General features: G+C 47.2%; 1 protein-coding gene and 1 long non-coding RNA gene across 2 annotated transcripts; one reads left to right on the plus strand and one right to left on the minus strand.

Moving 5' to 3' along the window:
* Positions 1-6,755: 6,755 nt before the first annotated feature.
* On the minus strand, positions 6,756-13,263 carry LOC309535679. Its single transcript, XR_014221342.1, has 3 exons — positions 12,825-13,263; positions 9,888-10,002; positions 6,756-7,420 (listed from the first exon to the last, which is right to left on the minus strand). It is a non-coding gene; the product is annotated as an uncharacterized lncRNA (long non-coding RNA).
* GSC (goosecoid homeobox) lies at positions 12,117-17,036 on the plus strand (the record flags this gene model as incomplete). The annotated part of the gene is made up of 3 exons (XM_082228933.1): positions 12,117-12,498; positions 14,502-14,761; positions 16,645-17,036. 3 exons carry the CDS (start codon positions 12,117-12,119, stop codon positions 16,795-16,797), a joined length of 795 nt encoding a protein of 264 aa, XP_082085059.1. The 3' UTR covers positions 16,798-17,036.
* Positions 17,037-23,272: the final 6,236 nt, after the last annotated feature.

The following is a 23,272-nucleotide window of genomic DNA, read 5'->3' on the forward strand; positions in this document are numbered from 1 at the left end:
TTCAATCCCTAGATTCTCTTCCATCTGAAATTTTGGAGGGTCTCTACCAGTCAGGGCACTGAACTGCATAGACCAAGGAACTGATGAAGTTTTAAGACACCTTCCTGTCTTCTTCTTCCTCATTCATATATCCTCAATGTTCGTTCCATCAACAGGGTGGGGAACGAACCCTCTTTTGAAATGGAGTATTGGAAAATAAATACAGTGGGAAAGTCATTTGCAATCTCTGTGTTTACAGTTAAAACAAGTACAGCAAGGTTATCGATGGCCAGTTTTTAATTTGAATTAATATACCCAGCAGGACATTTTAATAGATATCTGTGCTGAAATGATAACTTCCGGCCCTAACCGCCCCCCCTCCCAACACCTTGTAATGCTTTGCCAATGATTGATCTGTCGGAAGACATATATTCAATAGCACGCATGTTATGTTATGTTAAGTGTTTCTGCACTCTAATTTTCCTTTATCACAAGGCGGGCAAATGACAGTGGCTGCACTTTAGTGCTGTGATTCATCCATTTCCGCCAGAGAATAAATACACATTCTCACCTCATTTGCCTTCATATATATCTCTGTATCCAAATGGACATTACTTTTTGAAATGCCCCCCTTGTCTCCCTCCCTCTTTCTTTCTCTTGCTGAAATGCAGCAAAGACTGTAATGGTAGGTGCCAGTTTTTTGAATTACTGGGTGACTGCTTTAGCTGATCCTAAAAAGCAAGTGTCTTTTTCTACCGCATAAAAGGGCTGAAATGTTTACATATCAAAAGGCTATAGGCCAATTTCTGTCAAAATTATACATGAAGTTAAGCAGTACAAGCAATTTATTTAAACACTAGTCATTGTAGAAAAATTCCAAACCATATGCTCTTTTTTAGCAGCTTCCCCCCCACAAATGCATTTGACCCATGACTTGGCAGAGACATGCAAGCTTCATAATTTACTTGAAATTTCAAATCCCCCCTGACATTTCAGGCAAAGATCTTCATTAATAAGGTTTATATGAATGAAAACTTTAGAAGCCGATATTGTTCGAGGGAAGGGTTGAGGAATGGGCTTTTTCTGCTCTTTTCTTTTGCTGTGTTTTCAAAATGGACTTGACTTTCCTGATCAGTTCAAGAGAAGTTTATTCAGGAAATAAATCCGACCATACTATAGGGGACTTGAAGCAGTTCTCTGTGGGCACAGTGCCCATACATGAAGGGATCCCTACAGGGCATTTCAGAGCTGTGTTTTCTTGCTCTCCACCCACACCAACAGACACTCTGTATGTCAGGTCTTTATGAGGAGGATTGTAGGCACTGAGACTCACAGAATTGTAGAGTTGGAAGGGACCCTAAGGGTCATCTAGTCCAACCCCCTGCAATGTAGGAATCTCAACCAAAGCATCCATGACAGATGGCCATCCTACCTCTGCTTAAAAACCTCCAAGCAAGGAGAGTCCATAACCTCCCGTGGGAAACCGTTCCACTGTCAAACAGCTCTTGCTGTCAGAAAGTTTTCCCTGATGTTTCCCTGATGATGGCTGAGATGTTCTCTACACTAAGCGCGTTGAACTTTCAATGAGCCCTTCATTAAGTATCGATATAGTGCATGGGTAGGCAAGCTATGGAGAGCTCACTCCCAATCATGGCAGTGAGAGTGGGATGGGGAAAACATTATTCTCTTGAGCTCCACGGGTCCTTCTGCATGCAGGCATTGTGCCCATGGAGGACTGGATCCAGCACTAGGCGTCTTTTGAAAGGACACAGGGAAAGATTTCCTGAACTTTGAGAAATCAGGGAAGAGGGCATTGTTAATTGCACTGGAACATCTGCAAACAAAGGGAGCAATAATAATATTTACGGGGTGGCTGAGATGTTCTCTACACTAAGCGCGTTGAACTTTCAATGAGCCCTTCATTAAGTATTGATATAGTGCATGGGTAGGCAAACTAAGGCCCGGGGGCCAGATCCAGCCCAATCACCTTCTAAATCCAGCCCGCAGATGGTCCAGGAATCAGCGTGTTTTTACATGAGTAGAATGTGTCCTTTTATTTAAAATGCATCTCTGGGTTATTTGTGTGCCCTGCCTGGTGTTTTTATATGAGTAGAATGTGTGCTTTTATTTAAAATGTGTCTCTGGGTTATTTGTGGGGCATAGGAATTCGTTCATATTTTTTTCCAAAATATAATCTGGCCCCCCACAAGGTCTGAGGGACAGTGGACTGGCCTCCTGCTGAAAAAGTTTGCTGACCCCTGATTATAGTGTATAAGATAGCTCATAACAACAGCAGTAATAATTAATTATCGTATCTTTACTCATACATTAAGTGCCACATGGGTGTTGGCACTTAAGGAACATAAGGAAAGACCTGCTGGATTGCACCAAAGGTCCATCTGGTGCAGTGTCTTGTTCACACTAGGGACCAGGTCTTTGGAAACCCTACAAACAGAGCCTGAAAGCAGCAGCATTTGGTATCTAGAAGCCTATATGGCCATGTCTGCACCACAATAGTCTGGCCTCGGTTTCCCTAGTGCCTCCCTGGGCTCCTTTGGGAGGAAAGGCTGAATGTAATTTGAACAAATAATAATAAATCATGATTTCCAAGCTGGACTACTTCACTTTGCTCTATATGGGGCTGCCCTGGCAGATGGTCCAGAAGCTGCAGCTAGTGCAAAATTCATCTACTACATTGATGGAAGGCAGGAGGCAGCCTGGTGAGATCATGTTCCACCAGTCCCAGAAGTGCTGCATCGGCTTCCTGTGAATTACCAGGCTCAATTGTCCTAGCACACAAAGCTCTAAATGGCTCGTGACCCACGTACCTAAACCACACCTTCCCTAATACCAACCATTTCAGCATGTATGATTGGCAGGGGAAACCCTGGTGGTGGTGGTGCCACTAGGTGTTGCCAGGTTGGCGCTGACCTATGACAGGGCCTTCTCGGTGATGGCTCCCCCATTTGTGGAATGCCCTCCTTGGTGAGACGCGACTGTCTCCCTCATTATCAACATTCCTGTTTGCCTAGGCATTTGATGTCTGAAATATAGCATCCCTGGCAACTATGACATTTGATGCTGTGATTGTATTATAAAATGTTTTTAGATGCTGCTAACTGTTTTTTAATTATTTTTATTTCATATTTTAATTGTATTGTTCCATCACTTTGTTGTTGCTGCCCTGGGCTCCTTTGAAAAGAAGGTCTTGTTAGATCTATCCTCTATAAATTTATTTTAGTGCTTTCACAAGGCCAAGTTAGCAGCCATTGGGACATATTGTGACAGCGAATCCTTGCATTAACAGTTAGTTAACTACGGTTTGGACTTTGGTTTTTCTGCACCGTTTCAGCTGGTGGACTCATGTTCCAGTATTATGGGGCAAACTAAGGCCCAGGGGCCGGATCTGGCCCAGTCGCCTTCTAAATCCAGCTCGCGGGTGGTCTGGGAATCAGCGTGTTTTTACATCGGTAGAATGTGTCCTTTTATTTAAAATGCATCTCTGGGTTATTTGTGGGACATAGGAATTCGTTCATTCCCCCCCCCCAAAAAAGGTCCGGCCCCTCACAAGGTCTAAGGGACAGTGGACCGGCCCCCTGCTGAAAAGGTTTGCTGACCCCTGTTCTACACAGTTGAGAATGTAATTTGTCCCTCCCCACAAGCTTTCCCCCACCCCCTTCCAGTGGCGTAGCGTGGGGGTTGCCAGCGGTGCCGGCCGCACCGGGCGCAACATCCGGGGGGGCGCGCTCGCTGCCTCCGGAGTCGCCGAAGAGCCTCGGGCGCAGGCTGTAGCGGAGCCGCATGTCTCGCGGAACCGACGAGCTGTGCGCGCGTCCGGGCTGAAGGCGCCCGGCAGGCAGCGGCTCTCAGCGCTCGCCGCGGAGGACGCGCCAGGCAGCCCCTCCTCACAGCCCCGCCTCCGCCGGTGCTGCTGCAGATGCTGGGCCGTTGCATTTTCCTCGCCTCTCTGCCCCCCTCCTCCTCCGGGCAAGCGGCGTCGTTTGGGCGGCAGCGCCAGCGGCAACTCGCAGGTTAGGGGTTAGGGGGGGCGCAAATTACTTGCCTTGCCCCGGGTTAGGGGGCGCAAATTACTTGCGTTGCCCCGGGTGCTGACAACTCACGCTACGCCGCTGCCCCCTTCTAAACATAAAGATCCCAAACGTTTTAGCAAGAAAGGTGTTGGATCTCTGAATCACTTCAGATTCTCTTTCTGGTACCTCTGGTACCTTGTAGTGTAGCATTCCCCTCCTCTCCTTTTTAAAAAAAACCTGGATTTCCCAGTGAAACTTGTGTTTACTCCATAAGCAAGCCTTAAACGGCTCAGGACCGCAATACCTCAAGGACTGCCTCTTTCCATATGAACCTGCCTGGACCCTGAGATCATCTTCTGAGCCCCTTCTTCGTGTGCCTCCTCCTCAAGAGGTCCGGAGGGTGTCAACACGAGAACTGGCCTTCTCTGCAGTGGCTTCCCATTTGTGGAATGCTCTCCCCAGGGAAGTTTGCCTGGTGCCTTCATTATACAGTGGTACCTCAGGTTACATACGCTTCAGGTTACAGACTCCGCTAACCCAGAAATAGTACCTCGGGTTAAGAACTTTGCTTCAGGATGAGAACAGAAATCGTGCTCTGGCGGTGCGGCGGCAGTGGGAGGCCCCATTAGCTAAAGTGGTGCTTCAGGTTAAGAACAGTTTCAGGTTAAGAACAGACCTCCAGAATGAATTAAGTTATTAACCCAAGGTACCACTGTACACCTTTAGGCACCAGGCAAAAATGTTCCTTTTTACCCTGGTCTTTGGTTGATCTGATTTACATCCTATGCCCTTTTAAAATGTTTTTTTTGGGGGGTGGGGTGGGGGGGAGCTATTGGGTTGTTGTTTTTATTTTTATATCTTGATTTTATTCTGTGAACTGCCCTGAGGCCCCCAGGTATATGGCGGTTTTTAAACTCAATAAATAATAATAATTATTTTTTAATCTGAGAACCGAAGCTAGTCAATGGCACCATCTTGCACAGCCTCCTGACCCCAAACTGTGCACCAGGGGAGACTACCAGTTAATCCAGAGTATTTGAACTTCAGCCAGTTTTAAATACCATCTTTAGGGACAATTTATTGGAAACCAGTTCTAGTGAAATTGATTGGGGTCTTTTCTAAGCACCAGTGTCTGGGTTACTATAAGTAGGTAACAAGAGCTGGACCAGGCCAAAGGCCCATGTCTAACTCTAGTAACCAACCAGATGATGCTGGGATAGCTCAGTCAGTAGAGCATGAGCCTCTTAACCCCAGGATTGTGAGTTCGAGCCCCACTTCGGGGGAAATATTCCTGCATTGCAGGGGGCTGGACTAGATGACCCTCATGGTCCCTTCCAACTCCGTGAGGCTATGATTCTATAATTCTCTGCCTACTGTGGGAAGCCCAAAAGCAGGACCTGAGCGCAAGAGCACGCTCCCCTCCTGTGAATCCCGGCAAGTGTTATTCAAATGCATACTGCCTCCGACGTGGACCCACGACTCGGTGAAACGTCTTAAAATGATTCGTGTGCCATTTATTTTTATCAGATTTATTCCAAAGCTCCTTCGACACGCTGGGTGTTGTTGTTTTTTAGCGTTTTGTGTGGATTTAGCTAGCCAGTGTGCTTGGGGTAGACTTCTCGGGCGCGCACGGGTGTGAATTCAGAACGACTCTGACGTCGAACTGAATCCACCGCGACAAGACAGACGCGTACATGAGCCCGTTGTCAAAGTCCGGCCTTTAAGCAGGATGTAAATCGATCTGATGGGTTTACACCAAATCTGGGGCCCTTACCTGCTTGTGGATACCGATCCGCACCAGGTAGGACTCAGATTGCTCCCAGTAATCCGCTTTGCAGCGGGATTTTAAAACCTTCAGTCATCCTTCTATTTACATAAGGGGTTCCTTCAGCGGGTGACTTCGAAGTAAAGGTCGAAGAGTTTCTGGTTTTATTATAATCTTTCGGAAGGGAACATGCCCAAAGTCATGACATGCATTAAGCATCTAAACTCTTTGCTCCCCTTTAGCCAGAGTCCTTCAAACTCACTTGTCACAACGTTGTAAAACTCCCCATTTTCCGTCTGCGTGCGCTGCTATTACGCGCGATGGCCCTGATTCCTATAAGGTCTAGCGCGGATACGACCCAAGTTCCATTGAACTCTCCACGGGGCTTACTTCTGAGTAGACACCCCTCGGATTGCGCTGGCAATCTGGTCCTCTAGGTGTTTGGAATTGTGCGGATGATGGCACAGTCAAGGATAAAAATCCGGGGCGGACGCGGGGATTTAGGTTTGAGGAATGCGCAAAACTTGGACACCGAATACGCTCGGCATTCATTCCGGAATGAAATCGTTTGGCTGCTTAAAGAAATTGTGGGCTATCTTACCCCGGCGTCGCAGCGCATACCTCTGAACATACTACTACCATTTTCTTTTTTAAAAATGAGATGGCAAGCGCCTTCAGCGCCTTCCAAGCGGTGGAAAATTCCTTGCGGGGAAAAAATCTGCACAGTCCCTTATTGATCATCCAGCGGAGCCGAATGCACCGGGAATGCGCTGTTCCCTTATCTAGTATTTGGGTTCATAGCACTGGACAAATGGGGGATCTCGCGAGGAGGTGGGAGATTGAGTAGCAAGGAAATCTGGAGAAAGGGAGAGAGTCCTTTTTCTCTTTATTTTGCAAACCCCATGGCAAATAAAAGCGCCGTAAGCAATCACCCTGTAAAAGGACGCTGCTTACATTGAACTAGAAGTATTCCCGTTCTTTCCTATTGAAATGTTGGTTCAGAGTGACCATCTTTTCAGCAAACCACATTTCCGTAGACTCATGCGTCGTGATTGCTTCGTGGGAAATCGTGTTTGGGTAATAATATTGAAAATCACCGCCGTGTTTACTTGATTCCTCCTCTAACAGCTCCTCCTGCCCTTGCCGAGCTCCCTCTTTCCACGCATCCTCCAGCCCACGCTGTGACTCTGGCCCCGGGAACTAACAAGCCCCACACCCGCTCTCCAGCAACGCGCCAGTCGCGCGAAATTTCCTGCGCTTTCATTTGTTATTCCAATGTCATTCTCTTCCAATGAGTGACAAGTGATTGTTTGTTTAATATGGAATGGGAGGCGAAAGTGAAGAAGGGGGAGATCAGAAAGGGAAACCAGAAATTCACCAAAGTCCATCCAAGGGGGGCGGTGGAGCCAGACAGGTAGTGCTTCAACTGGATGGACCACGATCCGGAGTAAGCTTGCAGGAATTACCGGCAAAAGGAAATATGCCTGTCCTAACACGTCTGTCTGCATGATGTGCGCGAGGCGAATTGGGTTATGATTCTTGAACAATATGAAAAGCGTTGAGCGCGCACAGTCATTGGAGCGGGGATTCAAAATAAAGTTGTTGTTGTTGATGATGATGATTCGTAATAGTCGAAAATCAAAACCTAAACAGAAATAAGATGTAGGTCTCACTGATTTCAAAAGGCTTAAATTCCAGCTAACCAATTTAGCAGGGGAATTAAAAAATAATAATAATCCTAAAACGCAATTTCTGATTTCAATGGGATTTATTTCCCAGGAAGTGTCGTTACGATTGAGGTGTTAACACACAGCCCGACCCCTAAACTCAGATGGGGCCATAATATTTTAAACCAATAAAATTTCCGAGTCAGAAACAAAAAGAAAAAAAACTATATGCCCCACCACCACTCCCCAATTTATCGGAGTGTAGGTTCCACAGAACTGAGTTCCGTGAAATTTACACCCAAGAATGCTTGCAGTACAGTGGTACCTCGGGTTACATACGCTTCAGGTTACAGACTCCGCTAACCCAGAAATATTACCTCGGGTTAAGAACTTTGCTTCAGGATGAGAAAGAGTGGTGCTTCAGGTTAAGAACAGTTTCAGGTTAAGAACGGACCTCTGGAACGAATTAAGTACTTAACCCGAGGTACCACTGTACTGTATTAGGCATATTTATTTGGATCCTAAAGTCGTTTACTTGAAAGTAAGCAGAGCCGTGGAAAACCGTTGGATTTCCTAGGGATGGAGGCTATAGCTCTTTTGAGCTCAGGTAGCCACAGAATTTTAAACCGAATTATTTTAAACCGAATTGGACTCCCTTTTGATATGTACTCCGATCCGCTTCCGACCTATATCTCGTCAGCTGCTTGTAGGCTTCTGCATGAATCAAGTACTGTACACCTTCTCCTCACCTGGCTGCTCGTTTCACGAAGGACTGCTTTGTATCCAAATATCTGTGCTGTTGACTCGCCACAGATTTTCTCATTAAAGAACTCTTGTGTCCCGAGGAGCAATTTTCCAATGGGGAGAGGAATAAATTAAAGCGCGGGGGGAGGTATTGCTAATTATATAAACACGACCAGCCTACAAGTGAACCTCTGCTTTTGCAATAGCCAACTCTCCCGTCCCATTGGATTAGTGAATATACGTTCCTTTCTCTCTCCAAAACCCTCCATAGGCACGCAGCGAAACTGACCAGCACTGCCTCAGTCCCTCGTTTGCGTGTTAAAAAGGCTAGAGGTGTGACCGATTCGTGGGAAAATAGTCATAACAGAGCATCCGGTCAGATCTTCTGTCTTCCAATGACTTCTCCCTAATTTTCACAGGCGGCGTGGCTCTATCTATTCCACTTTTGATGCGCCACAAATTACGCACAACGTAGGTATATATGCACACGGGGAGGGGGAAAAAGAAAGAATCCTGCCCCTTTCAGACTCCAAAACTGTGGCATATTTTTGGTGAAAGGATCTCGACTCTGGACCTTTCTGTCTTGCATGGATGCTTAATAAAGTGAAACACTGACCCAAGTTGAAGCACAGAGCAAAAGCGCGCGCCACTGCAGCTAAACAGTAGTTTCATGTTGCACGCCTGGGCTATAGTCGTTGGAGCTGTATAGTCGACGTCTCAACTGCATTGGACCGGGAATGATGCGGTGGGGGTGGGGGGACTTGGGACGCGGAAATTGCCAGGCTAGTCCCCTACTTTAAAAAAATAAATAAATACAGGCTGTGTTTATCTTTTGCTAACTAGTCTGGAGGTGCCAATCAAAGCAATGCAATCACTTTGCGGCATCGATGAAGCTGCGTTCAGTTTTGATAGATAGATGTATATACATTAATTTAGTGATTTCCACATTAAAACTTAATACTCATGTGCTTGTTCTGGGTGCGGGGGTTGCGACAGGGGAGTAGTTGGTAAAACCGACCTCGTGCGGAAATCTAAAGATTTAAAACTCTGGGGAAAGTGTCAATAAAAATGTATTTGTGATTTTTTAAATTTTCTAAACTACCGTAGAACTACTCAGAAAAATTTGAAGACGTTTGAAGAAAAAATACGCATAAACACACACACATTTTCAAATTTCTTCAAATATATCGTGTTGGCCACAGCCATTAATGTCATAGGATTGTACTGTACTCATTTTGATTAATTGTATTTAGAAACTATGTACTTTTACTGAAGAGAAAAATCTCTGCCCTCAAAGAGCTTACAGTTAAGCAGCTCCATTCATTCAGGGCCCCTTTCGCTCCTACCTAGATTTACTTGAACAGATCCAGTGCGCCTCTAAATAGACTGAAATTAAACTGCTTTCTTAGACTACTTGTCGGTCACCTGAGCTGGGGAGGCGGCGAAGGAAGGTGAAATAGAAATAACGAGAAATGCACATATGATTGTGTGTGTGTGTGTCTCCTTTTTACTGCGACGTGAGGTTTGCTTAGACTGAGAGAGGATAAAAGAAGGCTTAGATGTCACATTTCCTATGCAAGCCTTGAGAGAAAGGAATTCTTTTGTTCAGGTTTTTTTTTTAAAGAAAAATAATAATAATCATTTGTTCCTCGTAAACAGCCCCTAATGGCTTAGTTTTGTTTCGCGCGGACAATTTCCTACCTTCATTGATGCAGGGCTGATGGGGTAAATATTCTAATCTGATTCAGTTCACCTCCTGCAGATCGCTGGAGACAATCGTGACAGACCAAGGGTTTTGCAAATCACAAGGACCCGGCTACCAGGAGAGACGGTCGCGTCTTAATCAACAAGAGTTTTTAAAGGACTTAGCCGACCCACCCCTTCACCAGAAGGTACATGCGAAATGTAAAGAACCACATCAGCGCCAATACATACATACATACATACATACATACATACATACATACATACAATAGTTGGAGGACTGGAAAAGAGATTATTTTTTGAGATGGTACCCCAATAGACCCTCCTTTTTCACATGTTTGTCGAAAACCACATTTGAAATTATTCCCCAATATGTCCCTTTTGAAGGCGCAAAAGCACCATATTAATTTCTACACCTCTCCTGCAACTACTTTTTTTTTTAAGTAACCATTATTCTGTGTGGGATGTGTGTGTGTATACCAACCTAAAGACAGTCGTAATGGCACAGATCCGGAATCCAAAATCCCAGACGAAGCTAAGAACCATTAAATCCTGTCGGTTTCAATGGGTGTCGTCTTGCTGCTCTTGCATATGGTTACTCAAACGCGCCCCGCGGAAACCCGAGCGACTAAAGCGCAGTGGCCGGGTCTTGACTTAACCTGATCTCAGCGGGCTTTTATTTCCAAGCGAATGTGCTTCGGAGAGGTCCCTTTCCGACCGCAGTCCTATGGACACTGGCTGGTTGGAGGCTAAAGATCACCGGACTCATCGGGGCTTACTTCTGAGTAAACCTGCAGAGGATGGCCATATGGGCCTTTCGTTCCGTCTGCGGCATCCTTCACGCCTTTAATCATGTAGCTATAGACGGCAACAGACAGAGCACCAAATCGTTCACGAAATAAGAGCGAGTTTTGCTAGGTAGGAAGTTTAGCGGAACATAATTTCGAATATATATGTTCGGGTTCAGGGGAGGGATGGTGGGTTCAGCTGGGGGGTGGGACAGGAAAAATGGGATAAAGGAACACACTCTAATCAACATATGTACAGTATCAGTGACCGGAATGGCTAAAGGGAAGGAAACGCTACGCTCTTTGAAGCAAGGGGTTTACTGTCGAGTAAAGACAAAGCCGATCGGGGAGGAGCTGTAATGGACAAAAGATGACCATTATAAACCTTGTTTTCCCCACTTTCACTCTTCCTCCCCTCCCCCCCCCCGACCCGGCACGCATTTCTTCTCGGGAACGTCTAACTCCGATCCTAAGTTCATTTATGGACGGCAGGGAAGTCGCCCTTTTGGATCGCGACAGAAGCTGATGAATTAGCAAACAGCCTCTTCAGCAGAAAAATAAGCGGGGCACTTTCGGAGCGGGCCGGGAGGCGGGAGCTGGTGTTAGGCGATTCTCCGCAATAACATTAACCAGATTAACCCGGGCAACAATTAGCGAGGGAGGGCAGCAAACAGCGAGAGATCAACCCTAAATCGCGGGGGGGGGGAGGGGGAGGCGGGGTGCGAGGAGCGAGCTCGCCGAGAGCTGGGAAGAGGCGAGAGGCGGAGAAAAAAAAGAGAGATCCGCTAATGGAAAGGATTACGTTAATTTCGTTAATTCTTAATGCACAGAGACCCGTCTCTCTCCCTTTCCCTCCTCCCCCAGACGCGCCCACCAGCCCCACCCCTCCACTTTCCCTCCTCCCCACCGCCACCATCTCTACTGACTTTACTTTGGTAAAGATGGAAAAGGGGGGGGGGGCGAAGAGAGAGAGAAATCTGGTTTTATTTGTGATCTGATCTATAACCAGGAACTAAATCCAGGATGACGTCGCCGGGGTATAAAAAGGGAAAGAGGGTCGGGGTGGAGTAGAGACTCCCATGCAGTTGAGATCTGAGGAGGAAACGGACCAGAGGGGAGGAAAGGGGGAGTGGAGAGGAGGAGGAGGAGGAGGAAAAAGAGGAGGGGGAGAAGCGCGCAAAGTGACCAGGAAGGGCCTCTCCTGGCTCGCTTGCTTTCAAAAAAGAAAGCGCTCGCGGGCGGGCCCCCCTCTCCCTCCCCCTCCCCCAAATAAGCCTGGCGCCCCGAGCCTGGGGAAACCTCAGTCCGCGTTTTTCCTCGGCTCCGCCGCCGCGCACGCTCCGCTCCGCTCCCCCTCCGCCGTCTTGCTGAGCGGAGCTTCTCCTTGGCTCCGTCGGCCCCCGCCCGCCCTCCCTCCGAGCCGCGCGCTTTGGGGGCTATGCCTGCGGGCATGTTCAGCATCGACAACATCCTGGCGGCCAGACCCCGCTGCAAGGAGTCGGGGCTGCTCCAGCAGCAGCAGCAGCAGCAGCAAGCGGCGCCTCAGCCGAGCGCGCCGTCGGTGGTTTTCTCGACCAGCCTGCACGGCGGGGACTCGCTGTACGCCTCGGCTGCCGCCGCCGGCGGAGACTACGGCGGATATTACTCGCGGGCAGTGGCCCCGGCCTCCAACTTGCCCGCGCTGGGCGGATCTCGACTGGGAGGCTATGGCAACTATTACTACGGGCAGCTGCACGTCCAGGCGTCCGCCGTGGGGCCGCCTTGCTGCGGCGCGATGCAGCCCCTGGGCGCGCAGCAGTGCTCCTGCGTCCCGGCAACAGGTAAGGCAATAATAATGCTAATAATATAATAATATTACCCCTCCCAGTACTAACTGCCCTATTCACTTTCAACCCAGAGGGATGAGGAGGGAATGTGAAAGAGAGAATCAAAGTTAACCACCACTCCCCGTACTTTTTTCGCTTATTTCGCTTATTTCGCTTATCTTTACGCGCGCCCCTCCCAGCGCTTCCAGACTTTCCTTTGCGCTTGGATAATGATTGAGAAATGGCCGTCATTTACAGGACGAGGCTCCGCCGCCGCCGCTCCTCTGCGCGGTGGGGAGAACGGTCCCCTGTGGACTTTCGTTCGTGGCCCATTCACTTACAATGAGGGAAATTTGCAAGGGTGTGGGAAGCGGGGAGCTCAGTTTGCTGCTGGTGACCCCGTGCATTAAGGTTGCTTCTGTAAGGCACAGCTAGTCCCGTCCAGGATTCTGTTGCCTGGTCACTCCTCGGCGTGACAGAATGCTGCGAAACGGCGATAGATTCCTTCGCATTGGCTGGAAGTGACGTTCCATATTCGAACCAAGATGGCTTGTGATCGAAGTCGGTTTGTGTTGAGAGTTGAGCTGGTTGGGTGCAGTTCTCTGAAGCGGCGTTTCCCCGTCCCTTCGCTTCCAATCCTTAAGACATATACCCGCTCTGACGACCCGCTCAGAACGCAGGTTTGGAATCCTTGCAACTTGCAACATTCCTGGGAGTATTTAGATTGACTTCTGAGTAAAGCTGCTGTCCTAAAGCATATTTATGTGTCCGTCAATGCAATTAAAGAAAGTGGGACTTGCTTCCGCGTAAACAAATGCTGCAAACGTGTTTAGGATTGGAGTGTAAACTTCTGAGGCGGCGACCTGCTCTCCTTAATTTACATTCGACTTTCCAGTCCTAACCATTTTTAAAATAATTAATTTTTTTTAGTCCCACTGAATTAAATAAAACTTCCAAGAAAATATATCTGAGATCCAGATGTAAATCACTCCATAATAAAATAAACAAATCTCGCAAACCTGATTTTTGAAGTCAACCAATGGGCAAATCCGATCCACACCCAGTTAAAATGTGTGGGTTTTTTTTTTGGGGGGGGGGTTGAACCTGATTCAAAATACAATCCTCAACACATTTATTTAGGACAAAGTTAAATGTCACTGAATTTAGTGGGGCTTCCTTCCACTAACATCTGATTAGGCTGCTAACCTGGTTGAAGGCAATAAGATTATTCTAAATACATAGAAGGAAACGTTAGTTTATTAATTGAACTCCCCCCCCCCCAATATGTGAGGTTTAGGGGCACAGTTCTGGATCGGTTATTAATCCTGTTCAGTTTGAGCTGATTTTGTCTGGATGGCGATGGCGATTACAGTTGTACCCCAACTTCCCTCCAATGAGTTAGGTGGGGGCATATATTGATGGGCTGGTAAGAAATCCCCGCACTTTAACGTGATCCCAGTTGTGGAATGTTTTTTGGGGCTCCAAGGTGAATTGAGCGAGGATTTATTGCTTCGTCATTGAGAGGCTTGGGTCCTAGTTTCTGACCCGCTTAAGCGACCCTAGCCGGTGAGCTTAATGCATGCCCCCTAATGCGTAAACTCCACTGAACTAAAGTGGAGAGTGAAACGCCGTCGGACTCACTGGGACGTATTCCCCCGTCTATCAGTGTCTATCATTTTGGAGAGGGTCACGGGTGGAGTGGCAACCGGCATTTTCTCCATGTGTGCATGAGACTTACTTCCGTCTTCCTGGGCAAATCTGGAATAAGCGGCATGGGCGTGCGCTGCAGCGCCAAGCCCAGACTCCGCATCCCTGCAAAAGTTAGTGGGAGCTTTCACAAAACTGAAACTTCCAAATTTGCTGCATAGCCTTCAATCAGCTTCTTCGTGGCCCTTTGCCCCTGGCTGGCAACTGGTTGGTAACTCTCGGAGTTGGCAGGCCGTGCTTTTTCGTGGGCTCGGAATCCAGCTCAAACGGTGCCATATCACCTCCTTTCGCCCCTCTCCCTTTCTCTCTAGGCTACGAAGGGACCGGGTCCGTCCTGATGTCTCCGGTGCCCCATCAGATGCTACCATACATGAACGTGGGCACCTTGTCCCGGACTGAGTTGCAGCTGCTGAACCAGCTGCACTGCCGTCGGAAAAGGAGGCACCGCACCATCTTCACGGACGAACAGCTGGAGGCTCTGGAAAACCTCTTCCAGGAAACCAAATACCCAGATGTGGGCACCAGGGAACAGCTGGCCAGGAGGGTCCATTTGCGGGAGGAGAAAGTGGAGGTAATTCGAATGGGCTTTTGGACTTCATTGCAAAATGCAGGGCGGAGGGAGACGGGGGGCCGTTTGAGGCTGCTGTTTCTTCCTTATGCCATCCAAGGGGAGGGCGAGTGATGGTGGGGGTGGGTGGGAGAGAAGCAATCCGTAGATTTCCAAAGGAAGGAGAAAGTTTGCATCTTAATCCGACTGCAAACTCGCTTCTGGCACGTCCTTGGTGAGGAATAATATGTAAGGCTTACTCAGTAGTAGCAGTAGTACTTAGTACTCAGTAGTAGCAGTTACTCAGAAGACTTGAGTAGTGCTGCAATTCTGAACCTAGTTTACCTGGGAGTAAGCTCCGTTGAGTTCTGTGATGCTTACTTTTGAGTAGACATGCATAGGATTACTCTGTAACTCTCCTTACCACTGTCATTCGGCCGCAATCCTGCACTGTTTACCCCCAAGTGAACGCCACTGATTTAAATGAAACGTAATTTTAAGTACGTGCGTTGAGGACGCGTTTTAGTCAATGGGATCAACAATTCAACGGGTCTCTGGATCGCAGCTTCAGTTCCGCAGATTCCCAACTTGGACGGGCACTTTGCATACTCAGACGTGCTCAATCCTATTTGTGCGGCGCGATCCACAACTTTTGAGAGTTTAACCCTAAAGCAGTGAGTTTAATGGAACTTATTCCTTGATGAGTGTGGTGAAGATTTGCAGCTTCCCTCCACCTCAGGTTTAGTTTTAAGAGGCACCGAGTCCCCCTCTTAATACTTTGGGACTTCGGTTTGAACGGTGACTTCTGTGTTCATTGGATCGCCTGTCTAATGACAACCGAAGTACTTGCTCACAACAATTGCACTTATTTATAGAGCCCGGCAGTGTACTAGGCCCAGAGTAAAACAGTACTAGGCGGTTCTGGGAGGCGTCGGCACGCCGATCCTGCACGCATTTGGTGGCAGCAAGTCCCTTTGAATGCGGGGAAACGGGCAAATGCGTCCGATCTTGGCCCGGGACATCCTTTGCCAGGTAAAGGAGAGAGAAGGGGGTGGGGGTGCAGAGCTAGACAACGCCTTCCAACTTGCCTCTGTAGCTGCGGTGCAAAATGCCTCGCTTCTTAAGCGTTCGCGTCCCAGGTTTTAGGATGCGACTCGCTCTGCTGGTCAGATGTATTTTCTTGCAGGCGCTAAGCACTTTAGGCAGGACATATCAAACCTGTATTTTGCACAACTTCTGACACACCCTTGGCCCTAAGATCCTAGGAACAGTAGGATAACCAGCAGCGCTATTTGGATAAACTATTGGTAACACTCCCCATCCTTACGCTGTCAGTCCTGCAGTGTTGGCTTGAAAATAACCCCGGCTGCACTGCGAACCTGTAAGGTATAACACTTCCCAGGTGCGCGGAAGCAACTGCCCCCGCCGCCGAAGTAGCTCAACCGGGAGTTGAGCTTGCTCAGGGGAATGATATTAGATTCTACCTTTTGCGCATACGCGCAGCGAAATGCAAGACCCGTCTCTTAGTTCGCGGCTCTGTGTTGAAGCTCTAGGCTGCACAGCATCTTGTTCAGACGGTAGTCTGTTCACACACGCATGTTTACGTCATCGGGGTGTGTGAACCGATTCCACCAGAGGAAGCATTACGTTTGAGATGGCGTGGCATCTAGTGATGGGAGAACTTGATCCCAGTGCAATCCTATACATGCCTACTCAAAAGTCCCATTGAGTTCCCAGGGAAGTAGGTATAGTCCGTGGCGTTAGATCCGTAACGGCTGGTTCGCACGTGCAGCGTCAGCGCTCCATGCTGCTGCAGCAGCCGTGCAAAACTGAAAGACGCGGTGCAAACAGTGTTGTTGCAAGTACTGACACTTTCCCCTCCCCTCCTTCACTTCCTCGAATGGCAGGTTTGGTTCAAGAACCGCCGGGCTAAATGGAGAAGGCAAAAGAGGTCTTCTTCGGAGGAGTCAGAAAATGCCCAGAAATGGAATAAAGCTTCCAAAACCTCCCCAGAGAAGAGACAAGAAGAAAGCAAAAGCGATTTGGACTCCGACAGCTGATACCTTTCCCCCCACCCGGAGGATAAATTTGCTGGGCCGGCGGAATGGACATAGCTTGCCTGCACAACTTGCACCGAGAAGGAAGATGCTTAAGAATTCTTGCACAGACTCTGCCTATGCAGGAGGAGGGAAAGGAGGACCGTATAAATATATAAATATATCTATCTGTATATAATGTACACATGACGACCCTGGGAGCGATCCCTTTTAAATAAAGCGTGTTGCGGAGGTGTTGCACAGGTGGGTGTTTGGGGTCGCTTGCTTTGTTTGGGTTTCTCTGACAGACCCGGCTCCGAAGAATCACAGGCCGGGGTGGGGCCCACAGCCTTGTTTAGTCTGCTGCTCTTTTTTTGTTTGGTTTGGTTTCCATTGTTTTGGCTGGCTGGGTTAGGAAGAAGGCGGGGTGGGGAGAACCGAGAGCCGGAGACATAAAGCCGCGCTATTATTGGTTATTGATTCCCAACTTTGGGAAAGCGATGCTGGCTTAATGCGCTTAGAAGAGAGAAGTTGCAAGGCTGCAAACGCGTACACACTTCCTTGCCAGTAAGACCCCTTGAACTTCTGGGACTTAACTCCCGTGCTGGGACCCGCTGGGATCTTCAGCAGGGCTCCCCAAACGAAAACCACACGCAGCCCGTTAGTATTTGCTCCCTTAAACGTGCCTAGGACGGCCGCTTTCTCAGAGTAATCCAGGCTCGCAGAGGACGTTAGTCCCAGGCAAACGGCAGTCAAGTTCTGCGAAAGTTGTCCGAGTTTAAACATTTTATCCTTTCAGTGGAACACAATAATAACCTTTAACTTGACCGGGCTGTAAAACTGAAAGAGATTTGGGCTTGCTTGCTCCGATTAACGATAGGAAGTGGCAAAACTCCGAAATCGCACCTCTCTTTTTTTCTGTCCGCGGGAGTGCGTCCCGTCGATTGCAATGGGACTTGTTTCCAAGGAAGTTTACTTAGGATCTCTGCCTTCAATTAAAACGGGAAAGGAGGAGAGCAGAGGGGATAAAGGAGCTGCTGGCTTCTTTAAACTTGATCTTGAAATGGTGGGGAGACGCAGAACCTTCCTGGGTTTCTGGTAAGACTTTTTATTGAGACCGGGATTTTACCAGGGACTTAACCTGGGCCTTCCAGTGCGCAAGGCAGATGTCCGCTCTGCCGCTGAGCCACGCTCGTTTCCCCAAAGGCTTTAACGTTTGTTTATTCCCTTTGGCAGTATCTGATCTGGAGGGGTGAGGGGGAAACCCACAAAAGCAGCTGAACGTTTTACTGCACTTTCCCCTTTCCTAGTAACCAGCTTCATTTAATGCTGCTTAGGGAAACGATGGCGGGAAGCGCAGAGTTTGCTAAACGCCAGTTTAGCGCGCGAAGGAATTGCTGAGCAATCCGAAAACCGCAGCATCTCTCCCTATTTCCTCACGAATGATAATATCGGAAAAGGTATCATTGTTGAGGCATCTGAGGCCAAATCAAGACGCGTTGGAGAGGGTTGTGCGACCGCGAGCAATACTAATCAGCTGTTTATCGCATTTGGTTATGTATTTCCCCCCACATATCTGTCTTTAGCGGACGAAATCAGCCTATTTAGAAAAGGGATGAATTATTTGCCTCCTTGAATCCGGAATCCCGATTGCGATCTTAGCTGATAGCCAGTGTTAATGTTCCGTCAACATTTTGCGCTGTGAATGCCACCTCTCAGGTTTATTAAGCTTGCTGAGCATAGTCAGACAGACCCATTGAAATAAATGAACATGACTGAGCGAGGTCCGTTAATTTCAATAGGTCTACTCTGAGTAAAATTTAGTTGACTGCCACTCAGAGATTCAAGCGTGAAGGAAATCTGCCCAGGCACATACCTTTCAACCCCCCCCAAATTATTGAGCACCTGCCACAAGTGACGCAAGTCATCTGTGAAGGGCCACGTGAAGACTCAGTAATCTTGTCCCCTCTTAACCTTTCCCTTGACCCGAAACAGGGCTGCAAGCCTGTACCCACTTACCTGCGAGTAAGCCCCACTGCGTTCAGTGGGATATACCTCTGAGTAGACCTAGGATTGCGCTTTAAGTCTCTTCGATTACTTGTTTCCTGAAGGGACAAAGACCACACACATGCTTCCAAAAAGCACACTGCAATTGTATCCATTTCTCCACAAAAATAAGCACCACTGGGTTCAAGGGAGCTTACTCTCAGGTAAGTGTGTAATGTTACCTGGGCCCCTTCTTCCTAGTTAACAAGAGCCTTGCAAAGCGTGCAAGATTGTGGGGGCGGGGTTGCTTGTGTAGGTGCTTTTCTCTTTTTGCATCCCGAAAAAAATCCTACCATTCAAAGGATCAGAGCGTCAGGGAGGGTCAGTCCTCTGGTCCCTCTTCACCGGCCCCAGGGCAAGAGGGGTGATAGCTGGCGATGGGTCCGCTCAGCTAGAGCCCCACCGGATCCAGTGTTGTCAATATGTGCGTTAGAATCATGGAAACAGCAGCCATGGAATGCACATTTCCATGCTCTGAGCATTGGCTAGCATGTGCAATGAAGACTCAACACTGACAGGCAATGGGGGAGAGCAATCTGTATGCCCTCCTCTCCTTTAAACTGCTTGGAAAGAACTTGCCCAATAAGTCATGTGACCAATGCCATGATGTGTCATTAATCACCTTCCCAAATCTTGCTCCTTACCCAACCCACAATTCTGGAACAGCTTCCTCCTTTAAAAAAACAAAATAAAACCACAAATCAAATTGAAGAAGAGTGAAAGTGCCCCTGTTAGGAACAGGGGGTGTTGTCTTTAGTTACACCCACTTCAGATCATTGGTTCAGGGGATATTATTCAGACAGGGGATTCAGACAGGGGATATTACTATTATTATTGTTGTTTTGTTGTTGTTGTTGTTATTCCACCTTTTTACTTGACAGGAACTCAAGTAAAGGCTTACAGCTAAAACAGAAACAGCTAAAAACATAGGAAAAAGCAATAATGAAAAAACAATTAAACATTAATAAAATATGCACACACACAAAACAAACAGATCATTACAACAAAATACCTACACTTTTCCACCCTTATATCTGCAGAAAGAAAAATGTTACAATAAAAAAGTCTTTTAAAAAGACACATTGCGTAAAATGTTCTCATCATATTCCCCACCTTAACTGGAGATGTGGGGAATCAAACCTGCAGTCTTGTGCACACAAGGCTTACACTCTTTCACTGAGCTATGGCTCTTCCCTTCAGTGTCATTACATGAAATCTATGTTTCTATTGATTGGTTTCATTGTACGCAAGTCTACTCCCCCCTACTTCCTTACACTTTTCTACTTGAAACCTGGCTCCTCAGGATTCACACCTCCAGAACAGCAACCCAGAGCCTTCTCCCTCAGCAAGTTTGATGTGGATTAGAGCCAAGAGTTTGTCAGGCAGCCTCCCTGACCCATGGCGAGATGGGCTTTAAAAGAGATGGGGAAAGGCTACAATAAAATGTGCAACTTTTTTGTGTTCCTGTCTCATAAGGGCCTGGGGAGAAACAACTAACCAACCAAATAAATCCAAATTAAGGAGCGACCAGAACACTTCCAGAACACCAGAACACAGTGGTACCTCGGGTTACAGACGCTTCAGGTTACAGATGCTTCAGGTTACAGACTCTGCTAACCCAGAAATAGTACCTCGGGTTAAGAACTTTGCTTTAGGATGAGAACAGAAATTGTGCGTCGGCAGCGGGAGGCCCCGTTAGCTAAAGTGGTGCTTCAGGTTAAGAACAGTATCAGGTTAAGAATGGACCTCCAGAACAAATTAAGTTCTTAACCCGAGGTACCACTGTATATGTTGCACCTTAAAGAGCTTTTAAATTAGCTCCCTAAAATATTTGATCCCATTGCAGGATATTTGATTTCTTCTTCAGGCCAGGCTCCTGGGAAGAAGTCGCAGTGATACTTGGACCATAATGGCCGTATTCAAGTTGTGGAATGTTTTCAGTTCTCCTTCCAGCATATTATCTGGACTTATACCCGACGTCATCCTACACATGTTTACTCAGAAGTAAGTCCAATGGAGCTTGATCCCAGATAAGTCTTCTGGCCTCCATTGAGCATCATAAGGTAAATAATGGTATGCAAAATGCACATTGGAAAGCCTCTGGGTTGAGAAATGGCAACGTGAAGTGGCCTATATACCTTTCTGTACTATTCTCTAGCACCATTATGATGGGAATGTGGACCTCCTGATCCATGACTATTGGCTGTGCTGGGTGGAGCTGATGGGTGATGGAATCCAGCAACACCTGAAGGAAGGGGGGGGGGGAAGCATAGGAAATATTATCCTAGCTCAGTATTTTGCATACACCACCTACTCCCATTCTTAAAATGCAAACAATATCAGGAGCTCAAAGTTCATGAAAACAAACCACCCTCATGTAGAAGTAACAATTGTTGTGAAATACGGCGTAATTGGAAATCCCAAATTCTGCATATCTACCTGCTTCATAGGGACGCGGGTGGCGCTGTGGGTTAAACCACAGAGTCTAGGGTTTGCCGATCAGAAGGTCGGCGGTTTGAATCTCCGCAATGGGGTGAGCTCCCATTGCTCGGTCTCTGCTCCTGCCCACCTAGCAGTTAGCAGCAGCTTAGTCATGCAGGCCACATGACCCAGAAGCTGTCCGCCGGCTCCCTTGGTCAATAAAGCGAGATGAGCGCCGCATCCCCAGAGTCGGCTGCGACTGGACCTAATGGTCAGCGGTCCCTTTACTTTTAAAGGTAAAGCACCCCTGACAGTTAAGTCCAGTCACGAACGACTCTGGGGTTGTGGCGCTCATCTCGCTTTACTGGCCAAGGGAGCAGACATTTGTCCGCAGACAGTTTTTCCAGGTCATGTGGCCAGCATGACTAAGCCGCTTCCGACAAAACCAGAGCAGCACATGGAAACGCTGTTTACCTTCCCACCGGAGCAGTACCTATTTATCTATTTGCACTTTGATGTGCTTTCGAATTGCTAGATTGGCATGAGCTGTGACCACGCAATGGGAGCTCACCCCATCGCAGGGATTTGAACTGCCAACCTTCCGATCGGCAAGAAGTTATTTTTGTTATGTTTTGTACATTGCCTTGCGATATATATGTGTAGGGCAATTAATTACTCAGTGCAAAGACGCATGGAAATGCAAATTTATCTGTGCTGCACACAGTCTTAGGTCATGGCAATAACAGTAAAAAGAACCCCAAAACACTAAACACCACCTCCACCACCGGCAGAGAATTGGTGCCACCATTGGTGCCAATTTCCAGTAAGATCTTGTGGAGTGTGTGAGATCTCATAAGATTTTAGTGAGATTTCATGAGATCTCACCAGAAATCGGTGCTGATGCAGGACCTACATTTCTGCAGGTCGCAGTAGGGTGGACGGCATGGCACAGAAATGGTGGCAAAGTGGAGTAAAATGGGGCATACTGTCCCTGCATAGATGCATGTTCCAGTCATGGCTAAGAAGCAAATTTTCTAAACAACTGAGCCCTAGAACAATTGAACAACAGTGGGAGCATCTCAAAGCAATCATAGCCTGCTTATGGGATTCCCAGAAGCATCTGATTGGCCTTTGGCCTGATCCAGCAGGGCTCTTTGGTTCTTATGCATTTACTTTATATCCTGCCTTTCCTTCACCAAGCTCTAGGTGGTGTACATCAGGTTCCTTACTAGATGGCTTCCATACTTTGATCAGATTCAGAATGAGATCAAACCTACTTCTGTTTCAGTGTATCTGAAGAAGTGTGCATGCACACGAAAGCTTATACCAAGAACTAACTTAGTTGGTCTTTAAGGTGCTACAGGAAGGATTTTTTTTATTTAAACCTACTTAGCTCCAGTAAATTTGTCACTTTATGCCTTTAGGTAATTCCCACTGTATCTATCAAATGCTTTTTTATTATTAAAAACAAACAAAAAAAACCCCATACCATTATATACCAACTGCCAAATAGTGCTGAATATTAAATATTATTGCATGCCAACCACCAGATACTGTTAGTGGTTCTCAAATATCTTGCAATCAAAGTTTAAGGAGGGATTTGTTTGCAAGGGGACCATGCTGAATAAAATATCATAGGCTAAGGTATAAACACTGATAAACCTGGACCGTAAGGAATATTGTCCAGATCTAACTGTTAGTAGTGCAGCTGCACTACTCACGAAAAGATTTAAGGCAATCCAAACTGAATTCTTTGGAACTATTTCTTTCTTTCTGTTTTTGTGAACTCCCCAGTGATCCGTACCATAAAGAATGCAAAGGGCAGGGTCAGTTATATTACTTCCATATTTTCTTCAAAATTATAAAACCGTGTTATCTGCCCTGCCTCATTATAGTGAAATATTTTCATGAAATAACACTGTTTGGCACATGTACGATGGCAAGAATTCAAAATTTGACAAAAGTTTTGAGCTCATTAACTTCTTTCATAGTATTGGCAAGGAAGGTAGATTTTGCAACTGGAAAAAGCTTG

Source organism: Podarcis vaucheri (assembly GCF_965113315.1).
Source record: "Podarcis vaucheri genome assembly, chromosome: 1".
Classification (NCBI taxonomy): Eukaryota; Metazoa; Chordata; class Lepidosauria; order Squamata; family Lacertidae; genus Podarcis; species Podarcis vaucheri.